General features: G+C 34.1%; 1 protein-coding gene across 1 annotated transcript in view; it reads left to right on the forward strand.

The window, feature by feature from the left end:
• The window catches only part of NCAM2 (neural cell adhesion molecule 2), a 251,181-nt gene that overhangs the window by 217,571 nt on the left and 13,464 nt on the right, over positions 1 to 20,146 (forward strand). Inside the window, exons 15-16 of the mRNA XM_027875469.1 lie at positions 4,879 to 5,059; positions 13,877 to 14,081. Coding sequence (XP_027731270.1) covers positions 4,879 to 5,059; positions 13,877 to 14,081 — 386 coding nt within the window. The remainder of the gene's footprint in view (positions 1 to 4,878; positions 5,060 to 13,876; positions 14,082 to 20,146) is intronic.

Here is a 20,146-nt window from a genome sequence, read left to right on the forward strand (position 1 = left end):
ACCAAGGTAGAGACTTTATAAGTAAAGTACAATCTCGGGGAGATGTTAGATTGTGAGCTTCTTGAGGGCAAGGACTGTCTTGTGCCCTTTTTTATATACCCTGCACTTAGCACAGTGCCTGGCATATAGTGGGCACTTGGTAAATGTTTACTGACTGACTGACTGACAGACGTCTTTCGTAGAAATCAGAGTCTAAAAACATACCTCAGCACTCTCAGGGAGACCCATGGCCTGAATGTCCCAACCACACCTTGTTAAATATGATTAGGAATCCTAAGGGCCAAAAACAAAAATCTCAGTGGAGTCAGCATGTGGAATTTCTAGTACAAACATACATACAATATTACCAAGAATGATGCCATAGGCTTTACCCCACACATCCTAAAGTTTAAGAGAGAGCCATATATGTCTGTTTACTTTTGCTTTGGAATTGAAGGAAATGGAGAAAATTGAGAAACTCATAATGAGTATGTGTCTCAGTTAATAAATAAGCTAAAGGAAGTTAGCATTGTTAGCATGGCCTCAACTCAGAAAAGTTCTAACAGAAACAAGTTTCTATACAATGCCCAAATCTTTTATTAATTTCTACACATAGGTGGTAGAGCTCTGCTGGGGAATCATACAAAATATGTACAGGGACCATACAAAATAGCAAACTGATAGAAATCCATATCCTACCAAGTCATAGCGTGGGCAACTTGCTAGCTTAAAAATAGCCCCAGAGAATGGTCAGAGGCCCCAAAAGACAATGCGCTCATTATTGCCTACTACTAGTTATCAGACTTATATAGTAATAATGAGAGTTTTTTGACCAGAAAAGCTGCCTAAATGGAGGCAAACTCCCTAGCCCCTATAGATATATATCAGTAAAAATCTGAATTTTACACCAGACTGAATAATGACTAAGTCCAATGAGAAACTACAATAAATTTTTTCACCCCAGAACTTCACAAAAAGTTAGCCAGAAGTCCACAGGCAATGGAAAGCAACCAACATCCAACCTAATGCCAGCATAAACAAATAAACCAGTAACTTTCCAGTGGGATTGGTAGCACATGTAGCTTTACAGGGCTTTGAGTCCTGAAGCATCAAGAATGAAGGGCTCCTCTGAAAACTTCACAGGAAGGTCAGGTGGCTTAAGGGTGTGGACCTTGGAGGCCCAGGGGAGCAGTATTATGTAGTAACACTTTGTTGATCTTAAATGGGTGCAGACACAACAGCATTCATACCAGGACAGGCCAGGGGATCTGAACTCCTTACCACCCTGTCCTGAGGGCCCTGAAGATCTAGCATTTTGAATCCCAAAGATTCCAGGGAGCTTAGCCCCAGGAAGGTCAGCACAGGAACCCAGGGCAGGATCAAGCAGGGCTAAGCACCCCCAACCAGGAGGCAGAGTTTAACCCTGGTAAAAGCCTCAATTCAGGAACTAAAGCTGTGGAGATAAGTAAACCAAAAATTTACTAAGTAGTGTAAGAAAATCATTGTAGATCTAGATTCCCAAAAGCGAAGAGTAACTCTATAACAACCAAAAAAGGGGAAAAAAAAGAAATTTACATAATAACTTTATTATGATTTTTAAAAGAACAGAAAGTTATACATAATAGATTTGAAGTTTCATGTGCAATCATCTTTTTTATTATATTTTTTGTTATGGGAATGTTTGTTTTATTCCATAACTTAAGAATAAAATAAAATAAAAACAAATGGCATACAATACATATTACATATATTTTATCAATGAAATAACATAATCATCTTCTGATATGAGTAATCAACTCTTCTGTTTGTGCTGATGCGAGTCTGATCACTAGCCAAGTAATCCAGATGCTTCTACTGAGATTTCCTGAGTTTGTGTATGGTTGACTATTAACTTCTTATTATCCGTTTCTGAGTGACATTGGACCGGTCAACTGACCTCTCAGGGTCTTAGTTTCCTCATTAAGATCTAGAAAGCACCTTAGAGGCCATCAAATCCAGATGGCAGAAACACAGCAAAAGAGAAAAAAATGTTAAAGAAACTAAGCTATTTGGCCATAAAGAACACTAAGCGAGGTATCAGAAGAACAAAGTTTGGGTCTCGGCTCTGCCATTAACTTATTCTAACACCTTGGACAATTCTGTTCACCTCTTGGGGACTCAACTTCCTGTTCAGAAAATAAAAAACATGGGTTAAATATCTCAGGGCTCTGAAATTCTGTGAAGCTAGTGAGTCTGAAACAGTAGATCTCTAACTTTTTGACGAGATACCATAAATAGCAACATCCTTTCAAATCCTGTTTTTATTGTCAGTGCCAGAAGACCAGATAGAACATGATCTGATTCAGGATAGAATTGTTATGTTGTCAAACTAAGCAGAGAAGAGCCTTAAAAAGAAAGGGGTGTGGGGGAGGGAGCTAGGTGGTGCAGTGCTAGAGCACCAGCCCTGAAGTCAGGAGGACCTGAGTTCAAATCGGGCCTCAGACCAAACACCTGATGCTGATGAGCTGTATGACCCTAGGCAAGTCACTTAACCCCAATTACCTGAAAAAGGGGAAAAAAAGAAAGAGAGGAGGGGAAATAAATTTAAACTTTAAGCCAAAGTAATATAAACTAATGATTGAGTCTGATAAAATTATCTAAACTTGGCTTTGCACTCTTAAAAATTATTGAGAACTCCCCCAAAGAACTCTGTTTATGTGGGTTATAGCTATCAAATTTTACCTTATTACAAATCAAATCATCTTAGTATTATTATGAAAATAGCTTTGACCTTGTGGACCTCATGAAAGGATCTCAGGGACTCTCAGGAGGCCCCAGACCACACTTTGAGAACCACTGCCCTACATTACATTGCCCTCCTGGGTTCCATGTCCTGGTCAGTCTTTTGAGACTTCCTCTGTTTGTAGATCTGCCTCCAAAGGATGCTACCTGTGAATGGCATAATTGTGAGTGTTTAAGTGCTTGTAGATTGAAAGAAAAGAATAATAACTTCAGTGCAAATGTTGCCAAATTTAGGTTTGGCTAAATTAACTTTTTTAAAATATTGGGCAGCTAGGTGGAGCAGTGGATAGAGTACCAGCCCTGGAGTCAGGAGGACTTGAGTTAAAATCTGGCTTCAGACATTTGACACTTACTAACTGTGTGACCGTGGGCAAGTCACTTAACCCCATTGCCTAGCAAAAAAAATAAATAAAATATTTATGAAGGCCTTTGGTGTGAGGAAATTTTTCTTACCATGAATGGACAATTTAAAGATGTTATAAAGAAGAAAAATTACTCGGAAGAAATAAATAATATTGTCAAATCACAATCATTATCTTTGTGTACAACATGATAGATATAGATGTAAACACACACATACACATATATGCATACATATATACCTTATATCTATATTCCAACTAATTTAAAATTAATAGAAAAATAAATTTCACATACTTTATATAAATGGTGAAAATGCCTCAAGAAATATTGCTATTTATTTAATTCAAAGTAAGAGCTAAGTAAAAACTACACTTCTCATAAATCTTAAAATTATTTTTAATGACGAATAACATCTTTCAGAAACTAAGAAAGCTATAGTGTGTATGTATATACATAAACTCCCCTGCACTAGTAAAGACATATCCACTAGTAAAGAGCCACTAAAATCCACACTACCTAAAAGCTAGCTGCTAGCTGTGTTTTGTGCTAGGGGCACACACACACAGACACACACATATACACACACACACACACACACACACACACACACATATGTGTTCTCCTTTCCCCACCATCACCACACACGTTGCCAAAGCTTCTCCCCCACCCCCTTCTTGACAGTCCCACCCAGACATAGTGTTGGGCTGTTTTTCTGATAGAGAGGCTCTTTGGTCACAGGAAGGTTTAAAAGAAGCCTAGCATAGAGGAATACAGAGAAACTCCAACTGAGTTGTTGCCCTCTAGGGAATATTTTCCTAATATGAGTGAGTGACTGTCTGCTGTGCTCATTTGAGAAGCAGAGGGGAATAGTGTTTTATTTTTATTGTGTTTCCTTTTAAATTATTTCTTTTAATCAATTATTGGTAAAAGTGATTTTTACTGTGTTTGTGATACTCGAGTTCCTTTTATTGCATTTTACCCTCAAGCCTAAAATGACTGGATTGGCTTAGTTTAGATCTGACCCAGAAAGCTGGACCACCAGCTCAAACATCATGATGATGCCTTTATTGGGAGTCATTTTGATACACGAGGAGAGGGCTCTCCAGACATTGTACTGCTGAAAAGCATAGCACCATGTTTCAATACTGGCCTCCCCAAGGAAGAGAGGCTCAGATGTATAAAGTGTGTCATTATTATAGCAACAGCTAAATGAAACTGCGGTAAACCTTATATGAAGAACTGATGATATAGAAAATAAAATATGAAAAATAAAAGTTTTAATTGAAAATACTAATTAAATAATATGCTTTGTCTTAGAAAATACTCAGTTCTTAAGATTAACCAAGAAATATCCATAATTATATGCATGAGCATTTGGCTCTGTCTAGAAAAAGGTATTAATATACTCTAGCCTCACTACTCCAGTGTCTTTGCCAAGAAAACCTTATAGCCATTATGTTCCATGGGGTCCAGAAAATTCAGATATGAGTAAATGATTGAACAACAACAAACCTTATTATAAACATACCACTGCATCACTAACTTTCAATATCACACATGCATTACCTTAATATGTAAAGATGAATTTACTTCTTTTAGGAAAATATTGAAAAAGAGACATCTGCAAACATACTTTTATAAAGCAGACAATAATCTTCATAAAATCATTTTTAAAATATGTCCCAACAATTACTATTTGAAAAAAGTTATTAGCTATTGGGTATTCAAAGTGCATTTTTTTTCTAATTTTGACAGAAAGATAAGGAAGACCAGTGGCTTGAGAAAAAAGTTCAGGGTAATAAAGATCACATAGTTTTGGAACATTTACAGTGGACTATGGGTTATGAAGTACAAATTACAGCTGCAAATAGACTTGGATACTCTGAACCAACAGTATATGAGTTCAGCATGCCACCAAAACCCAATATAATTAAAGGTAAGCATATCTATCTTTGAATTATTAAAGCTAGAAACATAGATTATGTTGGGGTCACATGCTTTTTCATTGCATTTAGTTGATTCTTAATTATAAAAATATTTAATTATATGTTTTCTGTCAATTGTTTGATATACTCTACTCATTATCTCTAATGTGTTTTCTAACTTCTTCTATTGCACTGGAACAGTAACAAATTTTTAAGCATGTATGAAATTAAAGGAGAGCTTAGACAAATCACTTAAATGACTTCTACCTTAAAGCTGTGGTTACATGCTGAAATTACTTGTTTTTCTTGGGGAATACAATTATGTTTTATAATATGCAGTCATCTCCCTCAGTATTCATCATGAAATACAATTTCATGACTTAACAGTGTTATTAGCCTTAAAACTCAGTTGGGTGGCAATTGCTGAACCTAAGTTGCATCTTCAGTTTGTATAAACTCTTTAAGTAAACATTGATATTTTACAATTTCTAATAAAGACTCTCTTGTTGGAAAAGAAAAGGGGAAATTAATCTGTTTAGAGCAATTTTCTAAACCTGAAAATATGAATTTTGCAATTAGCACTGTTTTCTACTATCCTGTTTCATGGATATTAATTGCAAGATGGCCCTAATCTGGGTGCCCTTTATTAATAATCTTTCAAAGAAAAAGCATAATAAAAACTATAACTCATAATAAACATAATAGACACTGACTTTTGGCTAGGAATTTTGTGTCACTTAAATCCCAAGTGAAATTTAAACATGGGATACAAAGATGGTGCAACATTAGGAAAACAATCACCATAGATAGTCATATTAAAAACCAAAACATCCAAAACCACATGATGATCTCAATAGATACAGAAAAAGCCTTTGACGAAGTACAGTATTCTTTTATGCTGCAAAGTAGAGGCACAAAAGGATCTTTTCCAAAAAAAATATGAAAGCAAGCATCAATCTAAAACCAAAAGCAAACATCATATGCAATGAGAATGTGTTAGAACCTTTCCCAACAAATTCAGGAAAGAAGCAAGGATACTTACTCTCCCCACTATTATTTGGCATTGTTCTAGAAATGCTAGCAACAGCAATAAGACAAGAGAAAGAAATTAAAGACAGAGATAAGTAAAGAGGACATAAAACTATCCCTGTTTTCTGATGATATGATGGTATACTTGGAAAATCCTAAGGAATCAGCAAAGATACTAATTGAGATAGTTAATAGCTTCAACATAGTTGAATCTTACAAAATAAACCCTCAAAAATCAACAGTATTTTATATGGTAATAACAAAATTCAAGAAGCCATAACAGAAAGGAAAATCTCATTCCAAATAACAGCAAAATGCATAAATTATCTTGGCAAGGACCTACCAAAGCATACCAAAAAACTTGTATAGATTTAATGACAAAATCATCCTTAAAGAAATCATGAACAACTTAAATAGCTGGAGTAATATTCAGTGTTATTGTTGAGACTATGACGAAATGGTTAAAATGACAATGCTTCCAAAAGTTATTTATACTTTCAGTGATATACCAATCAACATACCAAGGGAATACTTATTAGAACCTGATAAAAAATAATAACGAAATTCATTTGGACAAACAAAAGATGTAGAATATCAAGGGAAATGATGAAGAGAAATAGAGATGAAGGGGAATAGCACTCCAGGCCTAACTATATTAGAAAGCAGTAGTCATCAAAACTATATGGTATTGGTTTAAAAATAGAAAGACATATCAGTGAAACAGATTAGACAAGAGAGAATCAGAAATTATGGAACTCAATAACCCAGAGTTTGATATAGTGGAAAACATAAATTACTTAGGAAAAAACCTCCTTTTTTTGGTAGATACTGCTGGGAAAATTGGTGAACAGTCAGGCAGAAATTATTCTTAGACCAACACCTTATACTGTATCCTCCTATACATTCTAAATGGATATGTGATTTTTATAATAAAAATCATATTTTTAAAAAATCAGAAGAAAAACATATACCTTTCCCTGTTATGGGTAAAATGGATATTCCTAGCCAAGCAAGAGATAGATGCAACTTCACAAGATAAAATAGTTAACATCGATTACGTGAAACTGAAAGGCTTCTGTATAGACAAAATTAATGTACCTAAGATAAGAAGGAAAGTAGTTGAATGGGAAAAAAAATCTTTGTACCAAATTTCTCTGGTCAGGGTTTGGTATATAAGATATATAAACAACATATATAATTAAATGTTAAATAATTAAATAATATTAATATGCCCATACCTTTTGAACTAGACTCCAGGCCTGACTTTATGTCCAATAGAAACTATCAATAAGAAGCAGTCCTCATATACACCAAAATATTGTGATAGCAAAGAATTAGAAACAAGCAGATTCCCTTCTATTGTGGAATGGCTTAATAAATTGTAGCATGTAAATTTAATTGAATATTACAGTCTGTAAGAAATTATATATATACAGAGAAGCATGGAAAGATCTACATGAAATTGATGCATAGTGAAGTAAACAGAGCCTAGAAAATAATATACACAGTAATCACAACAATATAAATGGAAAAAACAACCACACGCCAAAAAGCATAGGTGAATGTAACAAAATATAAAGATTGACCACGATTTGAATGGATATGAGAAAACAAGGAGAAAAGAAGGGAGGGATTCTGGTAGAAATTATGGTGATATAGTGATTATACTGATGTAAGAAAAAAACCAAATAGTCATTTAATATATATGTGGATGTGTGTATATGTGTGTGTCTCTTTATGTGTAAAATTAAAAACATTTGTCTAAAACCAAAAGCTTACATTTTATACAATGGAGAAACACTTGAACCTTTCTCAAAAAGTATAGTAATAAAACAAACATTGTACACAGTAACAGCCACATTGTGAGATGAATAATATTGATAGACTTAACCTTTTTCAGCAATACAAGGATACTATCTACATCCAAAGAAAGTACTATGAAGTTTGAATGCAGATCGAAGCATACTATTTGCTTTTTTTTTCTTCTATTATGTTCCTCTTTCTGGTGGTTCCTCCTATCGGTTCTAATTCTTACTTACAACATCACTAATGTGAAAATATGTTTAATAGGAATGTATATGTATAGCCTATATCAGATTGCACGCCTTCTTGGGGAAGGAGGTTAGGAAGGAGGGGGAGAAAAATTTAAAACTCAAAAGCTTATGGAAGTTATTGTTGATAAATCAAAATAAATTAATTTTAAAAAAGAAAAAAATATATAGTAGTAAAGCAAGGAATCCCCCTTATCCCTACTGTTATTTAACGCAATTCTAAAAATGTTAGCAATAGCCATAAGATAATAGAAAAAAAAAAATAAAAGGTGTTAAGATAGTCCAGGAATAGATAAAATTATCCCTCTTAGCTTATGAGATATTATTTTACTTTTAAAAATCCTAGAGGATCAATGGAGAAACTAATTATTTCAGTAAGTTTTCAGGCTACAAAAAATCAGCAACATTTCTACATACATTGGCAGGTCACCCTAGGGATCTAGAGGGTGTTGTGAAAGGATAGGTGGTAAGTCTTGGTGGTAAGTCTTCCATCATACCAAAAGGATTGTAGTTTGTGATTCACTGACCTTGGCCAGATGGAATCAGAGTAAGCTAGTTTCTCCATCTTTAGCTATGTCTCTGTAAATGAATGATTGATTTCACATCATATAAATGTTTTATTGTTCTCTTTCTTTTGTTGTTTTAAAGCCTAATTTAATTTAATTTTGTACTTTTTAAGAATGGATAAGGGAGGGGCAGCTAGATGGAGCAGTGGATAGAACACCAGCCCTGGATACAGGAAGACCTGAGTTCAAATGTGTCCTCCGATACTTCACACTTACTAACTGTGTGACCTTTGGCAAGTCACTTTACCCCATTAGCTCAAAAAAAAAAAAAGAATGGATAAGGGAAACATGCCAAGTTGAGGTGCTTAAAGAGCATACCTCAATGACTGTTAAAAATATTGTAGCAGATACAGGTGTGAGAAAGCCAAGTGATTCAAGTATCATTCAAGCCCATAAAGAAACAATATCAGTTGTATCAAAGCACAAATGAAAGTGTGGTCCAAAACTAAAAACAACAGTTGAAAAAATTTGCTAATCCTTGCTGTCATGAGTTAAGACAATATAAAGACTAGAGTAATGAAGAATGGCAAAAGGTTATTTTTACTAACGAAACTGACTTTTTCATTCAAGGCTTTACTGAAATCATTGATAGAGAAAATCAAGGTGAGCCTAGAAGATCTGAACATCTTTATCAGACTGTAAGAAAATAAAATGCTCAGGGGATATCTTTGCTTCCAGTTGGCCTGGAAATCTTATCCCTATTGAGGAAATAATGAATGGTGATAAATATCCTAAAAAGCAGAACTGTACCAGAATTACAAAAAAGAAATCCAAAATGGAAATTAAATACTGCAGTACAATCTTGCACTATGTCACTTGTCAGGAAATTTAATAATTTATCTGAGAGATAGGGATTAATATACTTCAATAGATTGGGAAGTCACCTGACTTAAATCTACTGAAAACCACTGGGATATAATCAAGGCCAGAGTTGGGAAATTTTATTATTTGTCAAAGGTATGTGATAGCTAATATGATTAAAGTGTTATTTTTCAGGTGGTATCATATCCAAGCTTGACAGAATGGAACAGGCTTTGCTGTGAAGACCTGGGCTCAAATCCCACTTTGGTTGCTTACTGTTTATATGATCTTGGGTTACTTGTTTAACCTCCTTGTGTTTCAATTTTCTTCATTGGTTAAAAAAAAAAAAGGTTAAACTAGATGACCTCTGACATCCCTTATAACTTTAGATCTGTGATCCTATGATTAAAGAATATATCAAAATCTTGTGAAAATTACTAATATGGAAATGTTTCACATAATTTCACATGTATAACCTATATCTGATTGCTTACCACCTCAGAGAGGGGGCAGAGGAAGGAGAGAAGGAGGGATAGAATATGGAACTCAAAACTTTAAATAAAAATGTTAAAAAAAAAAGAATGAAATAAATGAATGAATAAAATAAAGAAGAAAAAGATTTTTTTAAATCTTGTGAACTCAATGCCAAATTATGTAAAAACAGGTGATTATAGCAAAAATAGGGTATTATTACACATTAAGTGTTTAGAGATAAAAGTTAAGTTTCTAGTATCAATAAATTTATTTTGCCTTTGTCACAGTTAGTTCACACACCATGCTATTTTTTTAAATTTGGTTTTCCATATGTGCTGTTTCCTCTTAGTGGAATATGAGTTTCCTAGAGGAAGATAATTTTTTCTTTTTTATCTCTGTATACCTGACTCCACCTAGTTTGGAGCATAGCATATGGTGGGCCCTTGATAAATGCTGAATAAATAAATAAATGAGTTAATTAATTGATTGATCAATGAATATGGAGTGACCTGCTGATGTTTACTTTGGAAAACAGAGGAATTAGCTAAAACTCAAATATAAGAGTTGTCTTCAGATATTTGAAAGAATGTTACATAAACAATCTATATAGTTCCACGCACTGGATCTCTCAGTGAGTAGAAGAGGGGAAAATGAGTAGAAGCTAGAGGAAGACAAATTTCAGTTTGATATCCAGAGAAAAAAATTCTAACAAACAGCTGTCCAAAAAAAAAATGGAGACTCTACTTTGCAAAGTGATGAGCTTCTTCTCATGATATGGTCAAGAAAAAGCTAGATGAGCACTTAATAGAAACATTGCAGAAAGGATTCCTAAAGTGGGAAGGCAGCTGAATTAGAGGACCTTTAAGGTCCCTTCCAACAAAATGATTCTATCTTGATTCTTATGTCAAGTCTCTCCTCCATGAACTATTCAAAGTCCGTAGTGGAGATGAACCCATAGTATATATTAATTTGATAATTAATGCTGTATTACCCTAGGCCACATCTTGCATTTGTGGTTTTTATAAAACAATTATATTGTTACTAACCTCAGTTATGCCTTGTCTCCTTAACTAGACTGTGGATAGATTCCTTAAGGACAAGGACTGTGTATGCCTAGCAGAAGGCTTTTAGGCTTTGATTTTACACACACACACACATACATACACACACACACAGAGACGTTACTTACATGTTTCTGTGGTCTCTGTCTGGTATGTATATATTGAATGGAGAAGTAAGTGGCAAACCACTCTAGTACCTTTGCTGAGAAAACTCCACAGACAGCATTAGTGTGCTATGATTCATGGGGTCACGAAGAGTCAAGTGTGACTGATTGACTAAACAACATCAACAAATGTGTATGTTGATATGAATCTGACTTGATTCTTTTCTCCTTTGTCTCAATGCCAAACCTTAGCAATTCCTCCCATAATTGACCCCTGAATGACTATTATCATAGCCACACTGACCTCAAAAGCTTTATTTACTGATTGATGTCCAAAGACAGATTTCCTTCCCTATTCATTTTCAATAAGCTGCCAGACTTCACTTTTTAAGTAGGACTTCCCATTCAAGATTCTACAAAGAACCTTAATGTGTTGTCTACCACATCAAGTTTAAATTCCTTTACTAAGCTTTTATAACTTGATCCTATCCTCTCTGTCAAACCTAAAATTTCCCTCTGCTCCTCTATGCTTCGTAGTCTTTTTACTATCCTCATAGCATACCAAATCAATTCCCGTCTTCATGCTCTCTGCTCTTCTCTTTGCCTGCCACAGTTTACCCAACTTCTAAAATTAAGTTCAGATTTCACTTTCTACATAAAATTCTGCCTAAATGTTTAATTCCGAAGTTAAAAATCACAGAATCTTAAAAGTTCTCGCATTCCAACTGCAATTGCCAAATCATGGTGACTTAATTTCTATAATTGTTCTTAAATCCATTATTTTCTCTCCATTGATAAGATGGAGAATTTCCAGCAGATGGCAGCCATAATGTCAAAGTGTTTGGATTCAGTAACATATGATACATTAAAGGAAATGTTCATATTTAACCTGGAGAAGAGAAAAGTCAGAGGAGCATTATAATTGTCTTGTACTTGAAACACTGTCATGCAGAAGCAGATTTGTTCCGCCTAGTTCCACAGAGAAGAATAAAGAAAAATGCAAGGAAATTGTGAAAGGAAAAAATTAAGATGGAAGGCAGGAAAATTTTCCTAACAATTAGAGTTATCTAAAAATGGAATGAGATGGCTTGGGAAGAAGCAAGTTCCCCCTCCATAGTGGGCTTCAAGCAAAGTCAACTTGAGTGTATTGTAACAGAGATTCTTTTGGGGTGTAGTTAGAATTAGTGACTGCAAAGGTTCCTTCCAACTCTGCAGCTTTGTGATTCTGTGATTCTGAACTAGAGAAATAGCAAGAAAATGAGCCATGATAAAGAAGAGAAAAACCTAGACTTTGACTTTTGCTATAACTGAGACCTAATTTGATGGTGATGGTCACATGATGGCCTTCTCTAGTGCAGGGTGGGGAAGGAGAGAGGGAAACAGGAACTTAAAATGTAATAAAATAAATAAATTTATTTTTAAAAAAAATGCACTGAGTTCCCCATTCACCAAAGTCAGGAAAGTGGACGGCGGGCAGCTAGAGGTCTTCCTGCCCTTCAACTTCTTCCCTTTCCCTCCCATTCCCCCTTTCACATCTGACCCCTCCTCTCCTTTACCCCACTTCCCTCACTTGTCTGATCCCAAGGATCCTGCATGTGTTTGCATGTGGGAGGGGTCTGTGACGGAGAGGGGAAAAAACATCAGCACAACTGTGTAACACTCAGAGGACAAGATATTTATGGTTGGAGACACATGTTCTGAGAACATTCCTGTTATTGTGGGCTTGCTGTCTGTGGAAACGAGTCTAGTCTCAGAACACTGAGAAAACAAGATACTTATAGCATGAGTCACAGTATTTCATAACATTTCTGTTACCTCAAGCTTGGTCTCTGTAAAAGCTAATCTTGTATGAGAAAACTCAGACTTCTAATCTTGGTCATGTTTCATGAGAAAGAAAGGTAAACTGAGGCACAGAAAAGAATGATGCATTATTACCCTGTTGAGTATTCCCACCACAGCAATGATTTTCACGCCTCCAAGATGCCATGGTTGTCCATGTCACACTAAGGGGATTGATATATACTGAACCCTTTGTCACATGATAAATACCCCCTTTCCTACCCATGTTGCCTTTCAGAAATCACAACCAGTGGTCAATTATTTGTATAACACAATTTTCAAAATTTGTCTGTGGCAAATGTTTTGTTTGTTGTTTTGTATAAAAAGTTTGAAAAGATATGTGGACAAAAATTTATTTTAAAAATATAGTAAAAAGGGAACTTTAAAATATGTAGAGACATTCCTTTTAAAATATTTTTTCTCTTAAAATGGAATTTTCAAACATAAATTCACAAATTTAAGGAGTAAAAGTTAAATCATTCTGTATAAAACTTTAATTCAAATTTTTTATTGATATTCTTAACAAATAACAAATAATCAAAACTTTTAAGATAAAAAATATTAATTTAATGACATATCAGATTTAGAAAAGGTATTATCAACCCCAAGGAGTATAGTGTGTTTTTAGGGGAGTATTTTTTTTTGGTGAGGCAATCAGGGTTAAGTGACTTGCCCAGGGTCATACAGCTAAAAAGTAGTATTTTTCGATAGACATTTTACAAAGAATTTTCCACAGCCTTGCTTTAAAATGTTGATTGAAATTTGATGTTTAGTCTCCAATAATCACAAAATTGAAATCTCAAAGTAATTTTTCCCTGAACTTTTGGTCTAATTTTCATTGAAATATATTCTCCTTTTTTCCTTATTAAGTTTATAAAATGTAATATTTTGTTTATTTTTAAGATACACTTTTTAACGGTTTTGGACTTGGTGCAGTCATTGGAATAGGAGTTGCTGCACTTCTATTAATTTTTGTGGTAACTGATGTTAGCTGCTTCTTTACCCGACAATGTGGATTGCTAATGTGCATTACTAGAAGAATGTGTGGAAAGAAAAGTGGTGCCAGTGGCAAAAGTAAAGATCTAGAAGATGGAAAAGCTGCATATTTGTGAGTATCATACATTTATTTTTAAAAATCTTAATCTTGGATTCTAACCTGTTATTTATTTCAAGCAATATCTGAGCACATAAAAAACTCCTATTTTATAAGGGATGAGTTGTAAATTTTTCCAGTAAGACTGTTGCATCTTATGCTACCTTCTTCCCTGTTATAATTTGTATTTCCATAAATTAATGGTTTTTTTCACAGAATCAAAGAATTACATAATCACAAAATTTGAGAAATGACCTCAATCTCTGTCTAGTCCAATCCATACCTAAAAGGACTGTATACTGTTGTATCCAACAAGTAGTTATCCATATTTTACTTGAAGACTTCCAAATTGGGGAATCCATTACCTCTTGAGCATAGACCATTTAACTTTTGAGCAGCTCTAATATTGGGAAGTTTTTTTTCTGACGTCAGGAAACCTCTTTGCACAGGTTTTTCTTTCTGGAGCTGAACAGAACAAATCTGTTCCCTTTTCTACATGGCAGACTTTCAAATATTTAAGATGACCATAATGTCCCCCCTAATTCTTCTCTTCTCTAAATAATATCTCCAGTTGCTTCAGATAATTCTCATACGACAGAAACTCAAGCAAGGGCTGACCTCTTGACTTCCATCCTCTGGACACTGTCCAGATTATCAATTACTATCCAGCAATCAATTCTTCTTAAATTGTAGCACCCAGAACTGAATGCAGTACTCTAGATGAAGTCTGACAAGGTCAAACTACAAAGGGATTATAACCTTCTTATTCCTAGAAGTGATACATCTCAGCAAAGGCCAAGATCATTTTAGCTTCTTTGACTGTTACATGACACTATTGATTCATATTGAGCTAATATTCCACTCAAACCTCTCAGTCTTTTTCAGAGAAACTGCTAGCTAACCATGCTTCCTTCATCTTGTACTTGTGAAATTGATTTGTTTTTGTGCCCAAGTGTCAGAATTTACATGTATCCCTGTTGAATTTCATTTTATTAGATACACCTCAATGCTTTCAGCATCTTTTTGTATCTTCATTCTGTCTTCCAGTATATTATCGTGTCATACATTAGCAATGCCATCCTTTGATGACATCCTTTAGCGTAATCTGCAAATTTTATGAGCAAGCTATCTGCACCTCTATCCAGATTGGTGACCAAAATGTTAACCAATATCCCAGCTATGTTGACATTGAATCATTAATAAATTTAATATGAAATACTTTGTGAAAAGTATTTCTAAAACCTAGGAAGACTAACTATAGAATTTCTTTCATTTAGGAGATTAATAACTCTACCCAAAAAAGACAATAAAGTTATTCCGTTATGTCCTATTCTTGATGAAGCCATGTTAACTCTTTATATCACTGCTTCCCTTTCTAGATGTTTCTATTGTTGTTTTGTTTCAGTCATGTCTGATCCTTTGTGACCCCATTTGGGGTTTTTTTGCAAATCAAAGTTTAACCATAAATGAAAAAATACTTTTTCCATTATATTCCATTATAAAGAGGTATTTGAAACATTCTCAGTAAGAAAACCAGACCTGATGACATTATTTGCTTTTCAAAAACCCAAGACAAAAGAAATTCAGGAAGGATAAATTAATATACCAGCCAAGGACAGCAACAGCAACAGAATAACAGAAGAGACTTTTTTCCAAATGTACACAAGGAGACAGTGGTGAAGGCAGAAGTCAGATAGAGGTATCGGTAAAAAGGAGGATAGGTGTCACTATAAACAGAACCTGGCAACACCCTCACTATGGGCAAATCAATATTGGGGTGTTTTTGTGGCACTACTTACAAAATGAAAGAATGCATGAAATAGGGGAAGGGAGCAGAGGAATAGATGGGAATGTGTAATGTGCCAATGTCAAATCAAGGGCTAGCAATGAGGGGGAAGGTGACCCCCATGCTCTCTCAGGAAGAGAAGAGCCAGAAGGGGAGTGAGTAAAAAGGAGAGGGGAAGGACTGAAAAGGGTAGAAAAATGAAGGAATCTTTGTTTTAGTGATATGAAGGAGTTCTGCTGATGAATATTTCTGTGGGTGAAGAGAGATGTGTGAAAAAAAAATGGCAACCCTGTGCTTGAGTGTGGTCTAGGGGATTTGGTGCCTGAAAAGATTACTTGTTCTACATCAGCAGGAGAGGAGTGAGAACAGGGGGCAACTGTCAACTAGGGGAGTAGAAGGACATAGACCCTGGAAGAGATTTTTATGCAAATGCAGAAAGAAGGTAACCAGAAGGAAGGTATAAATCAGAAGTGGGCTGCATAATTAAGGAAGCGAGAAAGGAGAGTACTCCTCTCTGTCCCCTGTAGAAATTGGCATTGTTGTAGGAATAAAGGACAATGGAAAGCAGAAATTCACAGGACAAGCTACATGCAAGAGGCAGTCGCAGAAACTTCCTAGAAGAGCCCAAAATGGATACCCTTAGAAGCTTTGATTTTATGAGGAATACAGAGAATCAAGAACTAGATAATTATAAAGTTCATGAACCAGACAATAAATTTCTAGACAAAAAGGGAGAGTGGATAATGAAAAGAGTAAGAGAAAGCTTCCCTGGAAATGGGCACCCACAAAAAAGTGAAATATAAAAAAGTAGTGAACAAGACTAGTTGAAGGGGAGGAAAGGAAGCAGAAGTCTACTTAACTAACTAAGAGGGGAAAAAAGAAGGCAAGAATTAAATAAACATAAAACAGGAAAGAAAAATGAATTAATAAGTAAAACTCCATAAGGAAAAACATAACAAATGAGAGAGGCCATTGGTAGTGAGGAGAACTATTGGTAACTGGGCCACCTTGAAAAAGATCAAGCTACAGTAACTCAAGGAAAATAGTACTATGTATACAGCCCAAAAATTGTAGAAATCATAACTTTAAAATATTATAGACAATTGGAGGAAAATATGAGCATAACTCTCATAACTTTAAATGTGAATGAATTAATACAATTAAGTGGAAAAGTGACAAACTGGATAACAAAATCCTACAATTTGTATGCAAATTAAAAGTGAAGTGATAGAAAAATTTACTATACATCAAGTGAATTCTAAAAAGCAGGAGTTGCAATCAAGCTATCTGACAAAGAAAACTAACATTCAAAAAATAAAAAGGAATAAACAAGGAAATTACATTATGCTGAAAGGAACCATAGACAACAAACCAAATCAGTGATAAAATTATATGCTCTAAATGCCTTCATATTGAAATGCATAAAGGAAAAATTAACTGAGCTAAAAGAAAACATGAACAGTAACATAACAGTGGCAGGAGACTTTAATATCCCTCTCTCCATGTTAAATATATCTAACAGAAAGCTAAACAAAAAGGAATATATGAAACTGAACAAATTTCTGAAGAAACTAGAGCTAAAAGATTTGTGGCATCTTCTTAGCGAGATTACAAAAGAGTATACATATATATATTTTTTTTTCAGTGCATCATGGAAGTTTTACAAAAACAGACCATGTGTTAAGTCACAGAGATATTGCAAACAAATGTAAAAAGGCAGAAATAATAAATTCATTCTTTATGGACCATAACAATAAAAATAACCATTGGTTCAGAGACCATAAATAAAAGATATAGACCAAATAGAAACTTAACGATGACATCCTAACTAATGAGTGGGTCAAAGAACAGATCATAGAAACAACTGATAATTACATGAAAGAAAATGATGAAGAAATAATGTGCCAAAAATTTCTGCAATGCAGCTAAAGAATTCCTTGGGTGAAAAATCATCTCTACAAACATTTATTAACAAAATTTTAAAAGAGAAGATTAACATACTGAATAACGGATTTTTTTAATTAGAAGGCCAACAAATAAACAAACCTAAAATAAGCATAAATGAGGAAATTTTAAAAATTAGAGAGGAAATAGATATATTAGAAACCAAAAAACTCAGAGAAATGATCATTAAAACTGAAACCTGGTTCTTTGAGAAGAGTAATAAAATCAATAAAAGTTTAGCTAATTTGGTTAAAAAGAAGATAGCAGAAAATCAAATCAATTAAATAGCAAATGAACAAGAGAAATCACAACAAAACCAGAAGAAATAAAAAGAATAATCAGAATATATTATGCACGGTTATATGCTAACACAATGGAGAACACAGAAGAAATAAATACCTTCAAAAATATAAAATACTCAAACTATCAGAAGGCCAGATAAAAATTTTAAATAACCCAGTCTCAGAAAAGAAAACAGATCTAGCTGTAAAGGAATTACCAAAGTGGGGGGAAAGGGGAGAGACCCTGAGTCTTGATTCACAGGAGAATTCCATCAAACTTTTAAAAGAACAATTAATACCAATGCTTTACAAATTATTCTCAAAAACTGAGAAAGGTAGCACCATACCAGCATCATGTTGTGAGACAAATATAGTTCTAATGCCCAAACCAGGGTAACATAAAACACAGAAGGAAAGCTATAGGCCAATATAACCAGTGAATATTGACTCAAAAAGTTTAAACAACATCCTATCAAATACACTACCATGATTTATCCAAGAAATATTCATTATGACTAAGTGGGATTTATACCAAGGATACAAAGGTGGTTCAGCATCAGGAAAATAGTTCATGTAATCAATCGTATTAAAAATTAAAACATCTAAAAGCATGTGATCATCTCAACAAATACACAAAAGCCTTTTTTCAAAATACAGTACTCTTTTTTGCTTTAAAAAACCTGCAAGGTAGAAGCATAGAGGGACCTTTTAAAAATAGCATAACAAGCATCTATCTAAAACCAAAAGCAAATGTCATATGCACTGAGGATGCGCTAACCTTTCCTTATAAATTCAAGAGTGAAGCAAAGATGCTCACTTTACCCCCTCTGATTTAATATAGTTCTAGAAATGCTAGCAACAGCAATAGCAGAAAAAGAAGGAAATTAAAGGCATAGAGATAGGTAAAGAGGAAATAAAAACTATCCCTATTTGCTGATGATATGATGGTATACTTGGAAATCCTAGGGAGTTAGCAAAAATATTAATTGATACAATTAATAGCTTCAGCACAGTTGAAGGCTACAAAATAAACCCTGAAAAACCAACAGCATTTCTATATAATAACAAAATCCAAGAAACCAATATAATAATAAAGCCATATCTTTCCAAATAACTACAAAATGCATAAAATATCTTGAGATGGACACATCAACGCACATAGAAGATTTGTATAGATTAAGCGACAAAGTGCTCCTTAAAAAATAGAGAATAACTTAAATAGCTGAATGAATATTCAGTGCTTATGTCTCTAGGCCATGCCAATATGATAAAAATTACAAGGTTTCCAAATCACTTTTGGAAATTATCACTTATCATGATATACCAATCAAATTACAGAGGAGATACTTAATTGAACTTGATAAAAATAATAACATTCATTTGGATGAATAAAAGATCTAGACTATCAAGGGAAATGATGAAAAGAAATAGGGATGAAGGGGGATTAGTACTTCTACACATCTAACTATATTATAAAGCAGCAGACATCAAAACTATATGGTTTTAGTAAAAAAAAATCAAAACTATATGGTATTAATTTAAAAATAGAGAGATCAATCAATGGACAGATTAGACAATGGAGAATCAGAAATAGTGGAACTCAATAACCCAGTGTTTGATAAAGTAGAAAACATAAATTTCCTAGGAAAAAACTCCTTATTTGGTTTAAAAAAAACTGTTGAGATAACTACAAAGCAGTCTGGAAGAAGTTAGGTTTGGATCAATTTCTTACACCATATTCCACAATGCCTTCTAAATGGATATGTGGATCTTAACATTGAAAATCATTTCATTTTTAAAATCAGGGGAGAAGATCATGTATATCTCCCTTCTGTGGGTAGGATATGTATTCTTAACCAAACGATATAGTTACAACTACAAAAGTTAAAATAGATAACTTTGATTAACTGAAACTGAAAAGCTTCTGCATTGACAAAATTAGTGAACCTAGGATGAGAAGGAAAGTAGTCAAATGGGAAAAAAAATCTTTGTATCAAAGTTTGGTCCATGATATACAAATCATATGTATGTATGTATGTATGTATGTATGTATGTATGTATGTATGTAT

This window comes from Vombatus ursinus, unplaced genomic scaffold (assembly GCF_900497805.2).
Source record: "Vombatus ursinus unplaced genomic scaffold, bare-nosed wombat genome assembly UNPS02014809.1, whole genome shotgun sequence".
In the NCBI taxonomy this organism is placed as follows: domain Eukaryota; kingdom Metazoa; phylum Chordata; class Mammalia; order Diprotodontia; family Vombatidae; genus Vombatus; species Vombatus ursinus.